The following is a 16,876-nucleotide window of genomic DNA, read 5'->3' as shown; positions in this document are numbered from 1 at the left end:
TTGGGCGTCTAGCTCCGTTTCCACCAGGGCAGCCACCACACAACTGTTGGCACTGCACAGACAGTGGCAGTCATGCTGTGTCATACTCTGTTTGTGCTGACTTTCAACATTAACACCTTGGTGTCACATTACAAAACAGTTCAATGTGACTGCAGTTTCCTGCTGAGCAGCTTCCCTTGCATGTCAGTGAGCATACTCAGTCTTAGAAACTTACCTTTGCATTTCTGGTGGACGGACATCCACTTTGAAAACACATAGACCACTGAGGAGTTAAACATGCTGAAGCATGATGGCACATCATGAAACTGGTAGTGCTCATGCTACTCAGCAGGTTTTACTAGCTTAGCAAAGAGTGAGTTAGCTGATGCCAACCTATAGCTGGCAGTGAGAGGTTGAGTGATTAAAGTATTTCCTCTGCCTACAAGCCCCAGAATGCTGTGGTTCTGAATCTGAGTTCAAAGACATTATCAACACTCTATCTGACATATTTTCTGTTGCTCAATATTGTTTTATAAACCAGCCCTACCATAGATCACGGTGCCTGTTGTCTCTAAAGTGGCATTTAGTCAACATTCTTTATGCGCTGCCGGTCAGTGTGAGCATGATGGGATCATGGTGTTGGCCTGTTAGTCAGAATACTCTGCCCTGTTTCAAATTCAGACTTAGAGCATTGTGGATCAGACGCTAATACAATCAAGACTAATGCTGCATTAATCACCACCATGACAAGGAACCAGCAAAACATTCCCATGGAAGTTTGGTGCGAGTTCCAGAAACCCAGGGAACTTTCCCATTCCATTATGCATTATTACTGTTTCATAAACATGTATGCACACTGAAGGTGAAGAAACTATTGGTATAAACTCTCATTTGAAGTTGAAAAATTGTTGATTGTTATTGCCCAAGTGGAGATTAATCTAATTTGTCTTCTTTTCCGTCAGAGTTTGCACCACCCAGGCGTGGTCAACTTAGAGTGCATGTTTGAGACACCGGAGCGAGTGTTTGTGGTGATGGAGAAGCTCCATGGAGACATGCTTGAGATGATCCTGTCCAGTGAGAAAGGTCGGTTACCAGAGAGAATCACCAAGTTCCTAGTCACACAGGTAATACTTTACTATAATCAGCATTACCCATAATCATGAGCTTGAAGTTACGTAACTAAACTTTATGAAATAAAGACAGTCATTCAACTTCAGTATTAGAAAATCCACAAATCAACGGGAAGATTTCTTGAGTATTTCCAATACAAACAGACCAAAGATGTGCTATGAGCCTTTCGGGCTGAAAGAAGCACTGACTACAGTGAGCTCTCTGAACCAATCGTTATTATTACAGGCGGTCCATGCAGCTAGGTGGCGCTAGCAAAAGTTGAAAGTGTTGAAATCAGTCTGGGGTGCGCTGATGCTCACAGCCAATAGAGTCAGGTATCATAATGCTCCAGATAGAGCAAAAGGCAAACAGTCAGTGTGGAAACAGTTTTTCCAAAATGCCCACTCTGCTGTCTGCGTTGCGCACTGTCACAATGTCCTCCTACTTTTTAGCTCCAGAGGTAAACCTGCAGATTTCTGGGGGAGTTTTGGCAACATTTGGTCTGAAAGCCACATCATCTTGACCAAGAATAAAAATGATTTATTATTTTTACAGTAATCTGTCTCAAATTAGATTATTTGACATTGTTTTCTCCATCGAGTTTACTTGGAACAGAAAGATGTTAGAAAGTCAGCCTTTTGTCTGTCGTCACACAACATATAAGCAGTGGAGATGTTCACAGTTAAAGCCTGTGTGGACAGGATTTAGGAATTTTATGGATACAATCTTCTATGTGAATCCGATGCAAAAATAAAGCAAACACTTGCAGAAAAGCCGGTTGAGAGGGCTCTGGTTCTGGAGTTCCCTCAGAGTCTTCCAGCTGGTTCTTGTGATGCTCTTTTTCTGTGTTCTGCTTCTTCATCAGATCCTGGTGGCTCTGCGGCATCTCCACTTCAAGAACATCGTCCACTGTGATCTGAAGCCTGAAAATGTGCTTCTGGCTTCTGCAGACTCTTTTCCTCAGGTAGTCTGTGTGGATATATAAGTACAGATTATGGCTGGGCTGCTTTTAACCTTAACTTAATTAGCTAAATTAAATGCTGTTTTACAGTCTTAATATGAGTGATGACTGGAAAATACATGAAGGCAACAATAAATAACACTGTCTTTGTTTTGCAAGCTTAAATATAGATGGTGCATAGCTATATATTCAAAGTGTAGTCTTCTTGTTGTGGTTTGGCATTATTATTATTATTAATGCCAAACCACATTAAGTTATCTTTAAGTTATTAAGTTATGAGATTAAGTTATCTTCTTAGCTTCTTTAATTTTAGAAGCCGTCTTCAGGTATGGTCTCCATGTTTCCTGAGAAAGAAATTCTTCTTATTTAAAGGACTAATGAAAACAGAGGCATGTATTGTAAAATGTTGAGAGGAAATGCTTCTTGTCCTCTTTTAACTGAATGTTTCTTTCACAATAGCTACACCGAATAACATCCCACAAACATTTCTGAAAGTCTAAGATTTTTTTTGTCAGACCACCCTCCTCTCATTTGTGCTTCAGGTAAAACTTTGTGACTTTGGATTTGCTCGGATCATTGGTGAGAAGTCTTTCCGGCGCTCAGTGGTTGGCACACCAGCATACCTTGCTCCTGAAGTCCTGAGAAACAAAGGTTACAATCGTTCTCTGGACATGTGGTCGGTGGGAGTCATCATCTACGTCAGGTAGGCATCAGAAAAATGACTCGTGATCAATGGTCGAATTCATGTTTGGATTGAGAAAGATGCATATTTACAGAAAGAATATATTTCTCATCATAGCAATATTTTGCATTGTAACTATATCGTGTATCTGCAGTTTAAGTGGGACATTCCCTTTCAATGAAGATGAAGATATTAATGATCAAATCCAGAATGCTGCCTTCATGTACCCTCCACACCCGTGGAAGAAAGTCTCCCAGGAAGGTATGTGATTCTACAGAACCTCTTTAGTGGTTTAGGCTGGACGTCAGGTTCACCATACCACAGTTTATTTTTCATAAAATTTTCAATAAAAAAACAAAAAGAAAATGAAACCTGAGCTCACTGGAACCAGGTCTGAAAGAAAGGTGACGTAACATCAGAATAAAAACTACAGAGAAAATCAGAAGGTATGAAATACGAATTCAGAATTAGTGAGATTTAACTTCAGACAGGTAGAAAAAAAATTCATGAATAAATCTACATATATAGTGTATGAGATTTAATCGCAGAAAATATTTAAAATTTTCATCATATTTTAATTGTTTTAGATGTGTTTGTTATCACACCTAAAAGCTGAAGAATGTAACTTTTATAAAACATGCTTTTTACATATTTATTGAAACTGTCATCATATTGTAACAGTTTGTTATGAGACAGATAATCTGTGAAAAGATGGATCTCCTTCACCTCACCTCTGATCTGCTAGAGCAGTCTGAAGAAACTAACCATGGCCACCAAAAACAACCAATCAGAGCCAGTAGGAGGGGCTTAGCACTGTAAATCAACCTCATCTACTCTAAATGTGGCAATGAAGGAGAAACAACTCATCATCACAGTAATACCGTTTATCTGCCACCCTCATGGGCTATGCTAACTAACCTTAGCATTCACAACATGCTATGCTAGCTGCAGGGCAGCAGAGAGCAAGAAGGAAAAGAGGAGAGAGGGGTGTGCAGCGCCACACAGAGGGTGATTGGCAGCGCTACAACCTGCCTCCTGGCTCTGAATGGTTCTTTCTCTTAGCACTTGGAGTAGGCAGAGGAGCTACATTTTTTCCACAGATTATACTGTCATGACAAAGTGACAGTTTCAACAAATATATATAAAAAATTATAAAAGTTTCATACTTTAGCTTTAAGGTTCACATCACCCACCTGAAACCCACCAGTTGTTATAGCAACATGCTAGCAGACTACCAAAAGAGAAAAAAACTGCAGTCATGTTCTTGGACACACTTTGCAGCTAACTAATCCAGCCTCGCCCTGCTATTGTTCACCATGTCTGTAAAGTCTGCTGCAGCCTCTCCGGGCGGCTCGGTGACTCATGTCGATGTCTCTACCTGTATCCATGCTGTTTGTTAACTGAAGTTGTCAAGTTGACACTGAGACTGTTTTATAAGTGACTCACTCGCTCCTCAGCCAGAAACCCCGAGCACTTCTCCATCCTCCCCCTCATCCTGACAGAGTGACTTAAGGTGCTGTTTAGAAGTAAATGCAGGCAATGCTCCTCCAGATTAAATGTCAGGAGAAAGTCTTCGAACAATAGATCTGCATGTCCAAATATCAGGTTAAAGAAAGACTCCTGCCCACACAACATTACAACTTATAGACGGAAATAAAAGAAGGTGAAAGTTAAACTTTTTGTATAATTAAATGAAATAACATTTAGGTCAGTTACCTGCACGCAGAGCCTATTAAATTAGTCAGGATTTCATTATTAGTTTCAGCATTTTTCAGCATTTTGACACATTAACTCAAACTCTCAACTGTAAAATACCTGCTAAAAATCCAAAATTAATCATTTAACCATCAAATTCAAGAAGAAAACACTTTCATAAAGTTTCTTGTAATAAATGTAGAAACCTCAGAATAAAAGAAGAGTAATAATTATGTGCATATTGGCATTCAGTGATTTGGAGGCGACAGATATTCAGCTCTAAACCTCCACCGTCGGATCCTTCCTCCCCAGAAACATTGGAGTCATCATTGTTTCCTGGACAACAAGCCTCAATAAACATTGTTGCAGTCCTTCAGTAGAAGCAGCTCCATCTTCTTCATCTCTCCATCTGAGTTTCTTCCTCCAAACTGATAAATCTCTCAAATCTGTGCCGAAATCCTCACGGCTTTCTTGTGTATTTAGCCTGTGTATTTAGTTGTTTAAGGTTTGACTTACCCTGATTATGTCACGACATGGCACCGGCGTTTGACCCAGTTCCCACAGACAAAAACAGCAACACTCTGCATTTATAGTATTCTGTGAGAGATATTTATTAAAAGCTTCTGTGTAAACAGAAAGAAACCGCAGTAGTTGATCTTTTTAAATCATGTCGGTAGTTTTATCGTATCAGTGACACTTTAAAACTGTCAGTATGTCATGACAGTATATGATGAGAAAGATAGCTTATGAAAAAAGTGAAGCTCCTCCTCCCTGTAGTTCTACTGCCATCTTCAGAAATGCACTATTCCTGGTCAGAAACAACCAATCAGAGTCAGGAGGAGGGTGTTAGTGATATCAATCATGCTTGTGTATGCCCTACTATTATTTAAGTTGTTCATTTCCTTTCTAAAGTGTTTCAATGCAAAGCAAAACATGCGAAACAGGAACTTTACAATCACTGAAAAACGTGGACACAGTTGTTCTCTTGCTCTGGATTTACCAATTGTCGATAATAAAGACTGAAGCTTTTCTGTCTTGCTTTATAAATGAACTTCTTATTCGACACAGTGAAGAAAAACACTCCAGCTTGAGACAGAAAAACAAAAAAACTGACAACCATCTTCACTTTCTTTACTGGTTCTGTTGCTTACTTGCTGTTGCTTACCTAACCCTATCCCTATCCCTTACCCTAACCCTATCCCTAACCCTAACCCTAACCCTATCCTTGCAGCAATCGACCTGATCAACAACCTCCTGCAGGTGAAGATGAGGAAGAGGTACAGTGTGGACAAGACTCTCAGTCACCCCTGGTTACAGGTAGGAAACACATTTCAAAACTTTTACAGTGATCATTTAACAAATAAAATGGATGGGGTTGTTATTGTTCTGTATTTTTTGTTTGGGTGTTAGTGTGTGTTTATGGGTGAGTTTAATTATTTGTAACATGCTAATATTGTTTCAAATTGTCCAATTAAAAACTTCAAAAGAAAATAGCTGAACTGTAAAATAAATGTTTCATCTTACCTTGGTACTACACTGAGTTTACAACACACTAAACAAAGCTTTTCTGAAACACATTTTTCTAATAACATGTCAAGTTTTCAATGAACAGAAGAAGAGCTGCTCTGCATAATACAGAGCCTAATATAATCAACTAGTGGACAGTTTGTGAGTCTGTTTTACCTGCAGACCCATTTTCATAAGGATTGTAGAATTGTGTGAATTGGTTTTGGTGATAGAAATACAAATTACGCTTGTCCACAATGTTTTTGTGTTGTTTAGTGTTATCTTTATTTATTTATTTCTATTTGATGTTTAAAAAAAGTATGCAGTTGATAATGTGATGTAATTTTTTAGATATGTTGTAGAAAATCAGATCAGTAAGCTTTTACATGAAAACAGTTCATGTCATATTCAAAGTAAAACACCCGGAGGCAGTTTTAATAAGTATGTAAACATATTTTTATAAAAGTCACATATTTCTGCTACAAAGTGAAACCTCTGACTGCTTTAAAAAAGGGAGAAAATACCAATGAGTCACCTCATCTTGAATTGAGACCTTGTAACTAACAACCTCTTAACTTAAACCACAAAACAACATACCATTAATAGCCCAGATAGTCCAGCAAGCCTGTTATGTGTCAGTTATGACTTTATTGTTGTTGGGGGTTTTTTCTTTGACATTCCAAAATATTTATTTCTAACTCACAGAAGTGTGGAAATGACACTTTAAGCTGAACAACTTTATTTGTATAAAATGAACTAATTTTCCTCTCTGATATTATAAAAAAACAGTGAACAGTCTCTATCCATCGAACGTTTACCAAAATTCATCAAAGTGCATACTTCATCTTTCCATCTCATCACATTCACTACTATTTCCTCTAATACACAAAAATATAGATTTTTATTCCACCCATTGATATTTTAATTGTACTATGACAAAAGATCAAATTAGTTTTAAATCATTTAATCTTAAGGTGTGTTTGTGTTTTCTCTCTAGGATTATCAGATGTGGCTGGACCTGAGGAATTTAGAGGGTCGAATGAATGAGCGGTACATCACCCACGAGAGTGATGACCTTCGTTGGCTCCATCATGCTCAGCTCAGCGGCCTTGACTACCCCTCAAATTTCATGAATGGTCCTCTGAACGATATTGATCCAGGGATGGAGCGCTACCATGAGCAGGAGGAGGAGCTGCAGACCCTCAGTGAGCGGGTCAGTGAACTCTGAGGACAGCGTCGCAAAGTAACACAAATCAGAAGAAGGAAGTTTGAACTTTTTCTGGAGGAGCAGTATTGAACATTTACAAATATTTTTCAAGAAGGTATTATATTTCATTTCATTCAAATCGGCTTCTTTTCTATGAAAACAGCTACAGGTTTACTAATCTGCACACCGGCAGTGTGCGCTGACACCTCCAAGTTAAATGTTCCTGTCAAACACTGACTGGAGGCTTTCTGTGTGGAGTTTGCATGTCTTTCCAGTAGCTTTTCTTGTATCTGATTTCTGCTTCTGCCTACATTCCTAAAACATACATGTTGCTCTTATTAGAGATGCTAAACTTAAGCTTTAGCTTGCTTCTGTTTCTGGTTTCCCCCCATGGCTTATATGAAGTTCAGGTTCTAATCGGCTGTGACCCTTTGACGGAGGCAGCTCATTAGAATTGAAGGTCTCATGATTGTTTTTGAGTAAACTCAAAATAAAAATTATAATAGATATACCTTCTTTATATCTTTGTAGATTTCTCCAGAGATGGAGAAATGAATAAGAAATAGGAAGTACATGACCTCAAGCTTCTCAACATATCAGACTGAAAACAAAATCTCCCTTACAGATTTCAGTTTATTGTCACTCTTAAATGTTCTGTGAGCTTTTTTTTTTTTTTTGTTAACCCTCCTGCGGTCTTAAGATGCAACCCATCCTGCCATGATCTGAACATATTCAAGAACAGATCAAACATATTTATTGTTTTGGGGGGTTTTTCCAGTCCGGGGTCCAAAACTATTTCTAAGGGTGCGTTCACACCAGTCCTGTTCAATCTGCTTTAATCAAACTCCAGTCTTGTTTAGAAAGTCCGGTTCATTTGCAGAAGTGTGAATGCATAATAAAACTGATGTAGACCAAAAAAGCAAACTCTGTCAAAGCTTTGACTCAGTAGGAGGGAACTGTGGTGAGGTTTGAATGCATATGTGGATGTCAAAAGAAGCAGACGATAGCACATAGGATTCTGGGTAAAGACAACCGAAACAAACGCGAGTCTAGAGATAAAGAGAAATATACTACAAACACTAAAATCTGATGGCACTCCATTGTGGTTTACATTTCCTGAACAAGTACGTTGTACTCAGTGTCTTCTTCATAAGTTTTCCTTCAGTGATTCTTGGTGCAGCGCCGCCACAGGCAAGGAGGTGAACAGGTTTTTCAAAGGGTTTAGTTGGTTTGACACAGTGCAGTGTGAAAGCGAACAACACCAGCTGGAAATGGAACAAATGCAGCAATTTTGGTCCCCAATCAAGTTTACCAGACTGTCGGGTGTGAAAACACCCTAAGGCTTTGTGACTCTAGCGGACTACAGTGAGAGACAATATGCACAGAGAAAACACCTCCAAGAGCACACCGCCAACTCATCCAGGAGATCTCTACCTTCTCAGAACAATATGCAATAACCTAATCAGGGGTTTTCAAAGTACAGCGGCGCTAGTTGCCTGTCAGAGGGCAAATCGACAACCTCTAAATTCCCTTCACCACCAACTACATTGTTGCTATTATTTCTGTTTTCTTTGTTTTTTTTTCTGTCGCTATACTTGATGTTCCATTCACAGATGTTTACACTACACTTTAGAAAGCCTGATGTACATTATTACAGGTGTTACTAGTCTAGTTAATCCAGTATTACAGTGATCCAATGTACAGCAGCAAGTCCAACTCTGAATGGCTCGAAAAGACAACAAAACAAAAGAAATATTTTTCAGTGGCCAAGTTAAAGATAAACAGCTAAAACCAATTGTGAGGCTGTTGCTCTCCCTCAATCTGATTTGCTTGTTAAATCAGAGTACCTTTGTGTGGTCATTCACATTACCAAATATTATGTGACTTGTGTGTGACCTCCTGTGTGAACTGCAAATGACCTGACAGTGTACCGCATGCACAATAGAGGGTGCAAGGTCATGTATGTAGTGAGCGTGCTCAGAGTTTTGCCATGAAAAAGAAGAAGTAGTAGTCAGTTTTAGCTGAAGTAAACATGGATGCTAATGGTGAGCGTACCTTACAATTTTAAAGCTGTTATCCAGATTAACAACTTAATCCTCATTATGGTCCACCATGGTTGTTGTTTTTCTTCCTGCTATCAGGACACAGAATAGTGACGTTTGTCGAGTATCAATGACGTCCAGGTGGGATGAATGAGACCTGCTGTACAGACTCAGGTCACATATGAAAAGATTAAATACGTAACAGATTTAGAACCAGATATTCAAGAGGCCTGGGTCACCTTAAAAAAAATCTGACTTGTGTTGTTCACAAGATCAGGTACTGGTCACATTAAGGCAGTGGTTCCCAAAGATTTTCTTGGTCCCCCTACGGATTACAAATCCCCCCAAATATGAAAAGATAATCAACTGGGCACACACATCGTTCAACCAGACATAAACCTATACACATATTTTTTTTTCAAATGCCACTGAAGTTTGTTTCACCCTTTCAGGTTGCAACAGAACACACTACAAACCATCTTTACAGTGAAACACTTTGTGCAACTGTTTTTTTTTTCATCCATCCATACCGCTTGCCGCGCCCCCTCACCCTACAATGACATTGGCCCCACACTTTAGAACCAATAGATTTAAGAACTCTTTTGTCCCCCATGCCGTCAGACTGTACAATTCCTCACTGGGGGGGGGGAAGTGACACAGGACAGAGGGTGGAAGGAGTAGTGACCCCTTGTATTTTTCTCCATACTTATCAGGTCAAACCACATAGTGCAATACGATATCACTGGTCAATCTATCCGCCAAATTCTTATATATATATTTTTTTGTGTTGTATTTATATTTACTTATATTCTTATATTCTATATTCTTATTCCTTGTTTCTTGCATAATTTAAGGTTTTGGTTACTCACATTTAGTGTGTACCTTAGTATTTAATTTGTATTTTGTATTCTTTTGCACTTTACTTACTATGTGTTATCTTTGTTTTTTGCCTGGGAGCTGCTGGTAACTTCAATTTCCTGAGGGAGTCTTCCCAAAGGATCAATAAAGTACAAGTCTAAGTCTAAGTCTTTGGGAACCACTGCATTAAGGTAAAAAAAAAAAAGCATGTGGGTCACTTCAGACTGCAGTGTGAACGCAGCCATAGAGACAGTTTCAGTTTATGTAAACGTTTTTTTTTATATAAAAGTCACATTCTGCAGCTTTAATCTCTGCCATCTCCAGCCTGCGTCAGTCAGAGTGAGCACCACCATGGCTCATCACTGTCTCGCCAGGAATGTGTAAATTTAGCAATTTTGACCATGAATATGTTTATTTATAAATTCTAATATCCATCAAGTTCACCAATTGATTTTCTTTTATCATTTTTAGTGTCTTACATGTCATGATGTCATGATGCACTGCCTCATCTGCCTCTCCAGACATCCAGACATCTGGACATCACATTTTCTTCATCTAAGAATAGAGAAAGTGACTTTAGCTGCTTTCTTCTACAGTGCCTCTTTTTGAACTTTAACCTTACACATGCACCATAGGAGTCAGTCTAAAAGCAGCATAACAGGCTGCCTTCCCATTAATCTCTTATTGTACTTCAACAGATCTATATGATACGACTATGGTAGATGCAAAGGAACAAACCAACTGTGATCGTGCGCTCTAATAGCAGGAAATCCTCTGAACTGATTTTAACTCTAGGTTATGTTGTTTCAGATTATTCTACAATGTAAAGCTGCTTTGATGTTGAAGAAATAGTTAGTGTCTACCCTGACTGCACATCACTGAGTCACTGCTGTCTTTGTGCAGTTAACAGAGTTCACTGCAGATAATGTGATATTAGATTTACATGACTGCACCTGTGACCTGAAGGCAACCTGACTCTGTTTGGCACATACTTGCTGTCAGTCATCTGTTGGAGAAAATCTACAGAGCCCTCTGGTGGCTGGTGTGAAAAATTAAAACTGAACAAATGACTGAAGTTACTGTAAAGGAGGGCTATTAACCAGAGTTGTGTCCTGACCAGAGCTTTGTATTATTCTGATGTCAGAGTTAACACTCTGCTAAAAATAATAATCGCTCAGTTTCAATCAGTCTGAAATCAAAAAGCAAGATCAAAAAATGGACAGATGATATTTGTGAGGCCCTGCGACAGACTGGCGACCTGTCCAGGGTGTACCCCGCCTCTCGCCCGGAACGTAGCTGGAGATGGGCACCAGCAACCCTCCCGGCCCCATTAGGGACAAGGGTGAACAGAAAATGGATGGATGGATGATATTTGTGAGATATTTGTGTTTCTGCCGTCACTATGAGAGCAGAAACATGGTTTAGAGAAGAAGAGCTTCATGTTTGCAATAGGCAGGACTGTTTTAAGTTCTGTGAAATTTATGGCAGAATTATTTATGGATTGAATAAACCACAGCAACTGGTATCAAGAGTTGCACTTTCTGGTTGACATTTTGAAGGGTAAAAAAGTATTTTCTTTAGTCTATATCTTACACGGGATTTGTTTACCACTGATAGTAATTATTATAAAGAGTAGCCAAAAATATTGTGTCAGAACAATCAGTCTCCCTTCATTTTGGGTTCATGTGGCTGCATCAGATGATTTGCAAAATGTCAGTCAGTGTTTTTATCAGACTTCTCTCCAGGCTCTCAGGCTAACAATTTTAGCACATCTTCTGTGAGGGAGATAGGCACCAGGCACCCCCCAGCCCTCCCACCACTGTCCCACCAACCCCACCCCTACAAAACTGCAAGGATAAGCATGGATGGATGGATGGATGGATGGATGGATGGATGGATGGATCTTTGAGTTTTCAAGTAGAGTCCTCAACATTAGTTGCTCTGTAAATAATTGTTTGACAAAGTGTCTAAGGTCTACATTTCTGTTTTTCTTTTTCTTTTTTGCCAGTTGCTGTTAACTAAAGCTTATTAAGGTGCATGCCTGTTTGGTGAACTGATCATTGAATCTCAAAATGCCTTTATTCATAACTGTGAATTCCTTGGCTGTTTGAAGAAATGCTCAGTGTCATACTTGTTTTTATGGTTATAAAAATCTTTTCATATCTGGGACTCAAAACCGTCCAGAGTGTACTCCACCCCTCTTCCTTATTCATACCCATCTTTTCCCAGGCAACAGGATGGATGGATGTTTTTCTGAACTGGAAAATAACAGTATTTACTCTTAACTCTTTCATTTCACATTAAAAAAAGACAACACAATGACTCTATCATAAACTATGTTGACATGCTGCTTATAGCTCTTAAAATGTGTTTGTGGAATGAGTGGTAATTGAGCATTTTAAATGTTTTTTTTTTGCAGTGTGTTTTAAATTCGCTGCAATTTATTATCTTGAACTTCATTTTATTTGTTTATGTTACAAAATTAAAATGATAACAAAATTAATTGTGGTCATTAGTATATTTTTTTACATAAGGACACTCATAAACATCCCATTGCTACATAACTGTGCTGTCACATCTTTGCTAACCTGAAAGTAGGAGTGCTGTCAGAGTATTTGTTCTCTCGCATTTTTCTTCTGTTTTTGCTTTTTTTCACACCTAAATGTTTTACCAGACAACGATAACTAAAGATAACAGAGACTTTGTAACTGTCCTGGTTTGGGGTGTGTTGTTGTATGTGTGATATTTTCCTTTCCACTGAGCTGCAGCTTCCACCTCTAGGGGTTAAATCAAGCAGACTCCACCTGCTGCACCCTCTCCCATTCTCTGGTACCTCAGGTATATTCCAAGTGATTTTTTTATATATGTTTTACCCTCAAATAATTACCTGTGTTTTCTGTATTTACTCCATGATCTATTCAAATCACCGATTTAAAAAAAACAAAAAAACATCAGGAAAACTAACAACAATATCCTCTCCTGGATGACTCAGCGGTTCTTCACAGAAAAGCTTTTCTTCCTTCCTGTCAGCTCACCTGCACCGCCTGTCCACCCTCCAACGTCCAGTGGATTCCTGCTAACTCCTCAGGAACAGAGCAGAACGGTAAACGATCTGAACTTAAAGCACTTTCATTATCTAATGATGTTCTACAGCCACATTATTACTAAAGTTCTGCTAAGGTTGATTTTGTGTGTGTGTTGTGTTGAGGTTAGTATTGATGTCATCACCCCCTGCAGGTACAACACGACTATTTTTAGCTGTTGGGCTAAAAATTTATTGAAATTTCTAAGAGTATTTTACAAATAATAGTATTCATGGAAACCTATCAATAACCTGAATATTACTTTTGGGCAACACTGAAAGAGGCATTTATGTGAGGAAACTGTTCAATTTGTCTTGGTTGATTGAAAAATGCAAACAAAGGCTTTTTTTTATTATTATTTTTTACTTAAATTAGTTTATGGAATTATAAAATACTTAAACATTTGGGAGAACCTACTTCCAGTGAAACACCTGGTCACAGTATTCTAACACTCTCCATTAACTCATGGTCAAATGATGACCTGCACCTCCACCATTAGCCACTGCAGACAGACAACAGCCACTCCCCACATGGCTGCAAAGATGGCAGGTTTGGAAAAAAAGAATCAAAGCCGTACATGTCCAGTCTGATCATGAAATGTCAGAACGTTCGATTAAACCCAAGGATTCTTAAAGCGTTTCCTCAGAAAGTTTCAATAAAGCCGTCTCCAACAATTAGAGTCAGACTAAAGATGATTACATTTATTTTATTTCTGACTCCTTAAAAGTGATGTAATTACAGACAGGAGTAATTAAAATATGTTGGATTGAGCTTCCAAGAATATTTAAATGCAGACCCATCATTAATTTACTAACTAGAAGTCCTGAATGGAAAGTTTTAAGCGTAGCTTTAATCAAATAGACGTCACACAATATTTCTACTGTGGAAAACTTGTAAATGAAGATGTATCCTCAACAGTAACAAATACATCCCAGCCTACATTAATATTATATAATATTATTAATTATTCTCAATCCTGTCATATGTGACCTTTTATTTTTAAGTTTTTTTCTTTTCTTCGTTTCATTTTGTTTATTTAGGATCCACGTTTATTCAGTGTTTCACGCAACACAGGATTTACGTCAATAAAAGAGTTTTTCAGGCATAAAATTTAAAAACAACAAAACAAACAACAGCAAAAAAAAAACTCTAGGTAAATCACTCATCTTTTATGGACTGCATGCCACACAACAGCAGATGAAGATGCACACACTAAGCTGCTGGTGACTTCCATCTGCCTCCTCTCTCCCTCTGCATCACAAAGTGATGCTCCACTCTGCATATGTTTCCAGGATGCTTTGTCTGCCTGGTGGCTTCATGGCAAACAGGAAATCAGCAGGAAGTCACTGTGGTCATGTAGAAATTTAAAATCATTCATTTCTAGGTATCTTTGTAAATGTATTTATTATTTTTTGGCTATTTTTGCATTTTATTGTTCTCAAAATTTACTATCACAAAAGCAGAAATAATTCATCTTTTCCCGACATGAAATAAATTGCTGCTTTTACGGGTGAGTTATTTCTTTCTTTTTTTAACACTGCCACTAGATGGCGCCACATGAGAGCCAACTAACGTTTGAGACTGTTGCTTCAGTTGCTTATGATGAATGTGGGGGTGTACTTGTGTGTGCGTGTGTATTTTTCTTTCCTTTTTAAAGCATGTTCATATTTTTGTGTTTTTGTGCCTTCCAGAGCGCTTTGTGTCAGGTTTGTGTTGTTTATTTCTGTCTTTGTCGTGTACATTGTCATGTGGATCCCTGTGTGGAGATTTTCTGTGTTGTTTTGTTGTTGTGTGTTTGTTGCCACCGAAAGCGCCTCCCAACACCTACCGCAGTGCTTGTTGGGACACCGGGGGCCACATGAGCACGAACACACACATTTAAGAAACAGCAGACAACAAAAACAAACAAGCCTCCCTATATGCCAATTAAAAAACACAGAGATGGAGGGAGAGAAGGAGGCGGCTTTAAGACAAAAACAGAAATATTTTTTTTTAGAGACTGCGAGAAGCTAATTACAGGCAAACGACAATTAACAGTCTGAAATCCTCCAACTATTTGATCAGAAACATGAAATGACAAACTGTACAACGTGCAAAATCCAACTGCGAGCATCTAATTCAGGTTTTCTTCTGCTGCAAAGCACACATTGTTACCTGGGCTTCATGCTTTCACACACACACACCCACACACACACGCACACACACACACACACACACACACACACCCACACGCCTGCACACACGCACACAAACCAAAGCAGTGAAACCTGTCACGTGTGTAAATGAGCTGTCAAGTCAAAGCAGCTGCAGGAAAACTGAACTGAATCCTCTTTGTCTTGTTCTGCAGGGACGGTGTGTGTCTGCAGATCCGCCAACATGTTACATGACACGCTGCATTGCTATTGTTTTTATATTTGTCAGCTAAACAAGTCATTTCATTAGAATTTTAAATCAGTTTCCTGGCATCAGCTCTTTATTGTTTACTAATGTTCTGTTCTGCCAGGATGAACACAGCTGATACTTATTATTTTATCCTGATTATCTTTACTAATATTTGGAAATTAACTGGAATTTACCACAATAAATAATCAACATTAAAACATCTAAATGAATTATTATGTATTGAATGCATATTATTCAATACAGAAGTAATTGTTTTTGACATTACATTTTTGTGTAATATTAACATTACTTTACATTTGGGAGTTTTACACATTATTAGGCAAATATTTTAGGACATTAAAGCAGTATAATTTTTTATTGACAGTTCTTCTTCAGTAACCCACATTTCAGTTTTTATGAAACAAAAATACAATATTCCATCTCTTACGTGTTTCCAGCAGAATCCTGGTCTGTCTGCTGTGTCGGGCCGTTTGTTTCTCCTGTTTTCTTGCAGGAGAAAGAAGCTTCTGTCTGTTCTCTCGGCGGGAAACAGTCTTTGTGTTTCGATTCTCTTTAACAATCCGTTTGCTGTTGCAGCCACCAAACAATGAGGAAAAGCCACATACAGCAGCTTGTCAGATGTTTGATTGCATGGCGGATGAATTCAGCAGCCTAAAATAAACAAAGAGAAACTTCAAGTGGGACAAAACAAGATCAGTAAAGCTTCATCACAGAGAATGATCCCATAGACTGGCCAGGGAATTACAAATAGAGATAGAAAATTCAGAAGGAATTTTACTGACCTATTTATGCTCTCTATACCCATTTGATAAATAAAAATAATACTGAAAGGTCCATTTATTTAGTGAAATAAATTGAATTTGTGAAACACATTGTACACATAAATTTGACATCCTTTATTTCTGTTCATTTAGATTATTTTTTTAACAGTTCATGTGCTTTTATTATCACATTTAAAATGAGAATATTACATGAGAATTAAAGAAAAAAAATTTAAAACAGAAATGTGGATTTAATAAAACATAAATTTAATACCTGCTTAAAGGTTGTTGTTTTCAAAAGGTAATTTTATTCTGATAAAAGGAAACGTAGCTGTACCTGTCATTTATTAAATATGACTACGTGTATATACTGTATATGATCTCAATGTAAAACATGCAAAACCATTCTAGTGATATTTTTAGATGTCATGTCATTTTAATATTCTATAATATTCTAATGTTGTGAGTTGAATTAAATTTGAATTTTAAAAGTTTAAAGTTGGGCAAAATTAAGACAGTAACTTCCTGTTTGCTCATTTATTAATAATGTATTATGATCTACAGAATATTCACATGTAAATATTTAAAA

General features: G+C 38.0%; 1 protein-coding gene and 1 long non-coding RNA gene across 3 annotated transcripts in view; one reads left to right on the top strand and one right to left on the bottom strand.

Moving 5' to 3' along the window:
- prkd1 (protein kinase D1) overlaps positions 1-7,649 on the top strand; it is a 31,780-nt gene extending 24,131 nt beyond the window's left edge. For both annotated transcript variants that reach the window (XM_028035532.1, XM_028035531.1), the window contains exons 16-21: positions 942-1,103; positions 1,955-2,053; positions 2,593-2,753; positions 2,887-2,993; positions 5,659-5,744; positions 6,931-7,649. In XM_028035532.1, the coding sequence (XP_027891333.1) occupies positions 942-1,103; positions 1,955-2,053; positions 2,593-2,753; positions 2,887-2,993; positions 5,659-5,744; positions 6,931-7,161 (846 nt within the window). In that variant the 3' untranslated portion in view covers positions 7,162-7,649. The remainder of the gene's footprint in view (positions 1-941; positions 1,104-1,954; positions 2,054-2,592; positions 2,754-2,886; positions 2,994-5,658; positions 5,745-6,930) is intronic.
- Positions 7,590-15,070, bottom strand: LOC114155595 (uncharacterized). The gene is made up of 3 exons (XR_003597790.1): positions 15,061-15,070; positions 13,006-13,014; positions 7,590-7,675 (listed from the first exon to the last, which is right to left on the bottom strand). It is a non-coding gene; the product is annotated as an uncharacterized LOC114155595 (long non-coding RNA).
- Positions 15,071-16,876: the final 1,806 nt, after the last annotated feature.

Source organism: Xiphophorus couchianus, chromosome 13 (genome assembly GCF_001444195.1).
Source record: "Xiphophorus couchianus chromosome 13, X_couchianus-1.0, whole genome shotgun sequence".
NCBI classification, from domain to species: domain Eukaryota; kingdom Metazoa; phylum Chordata; class Actinopteri; order Cyprinodontiformes; family Poeciliidae; genus Xiphophorus; species Xiphophorus couchianus.
The sequence above is the reverse complement of the archived record's forward strand: the minus strand, read 5'-3'. Positions and strand labels throughout refer to the sequence as shown.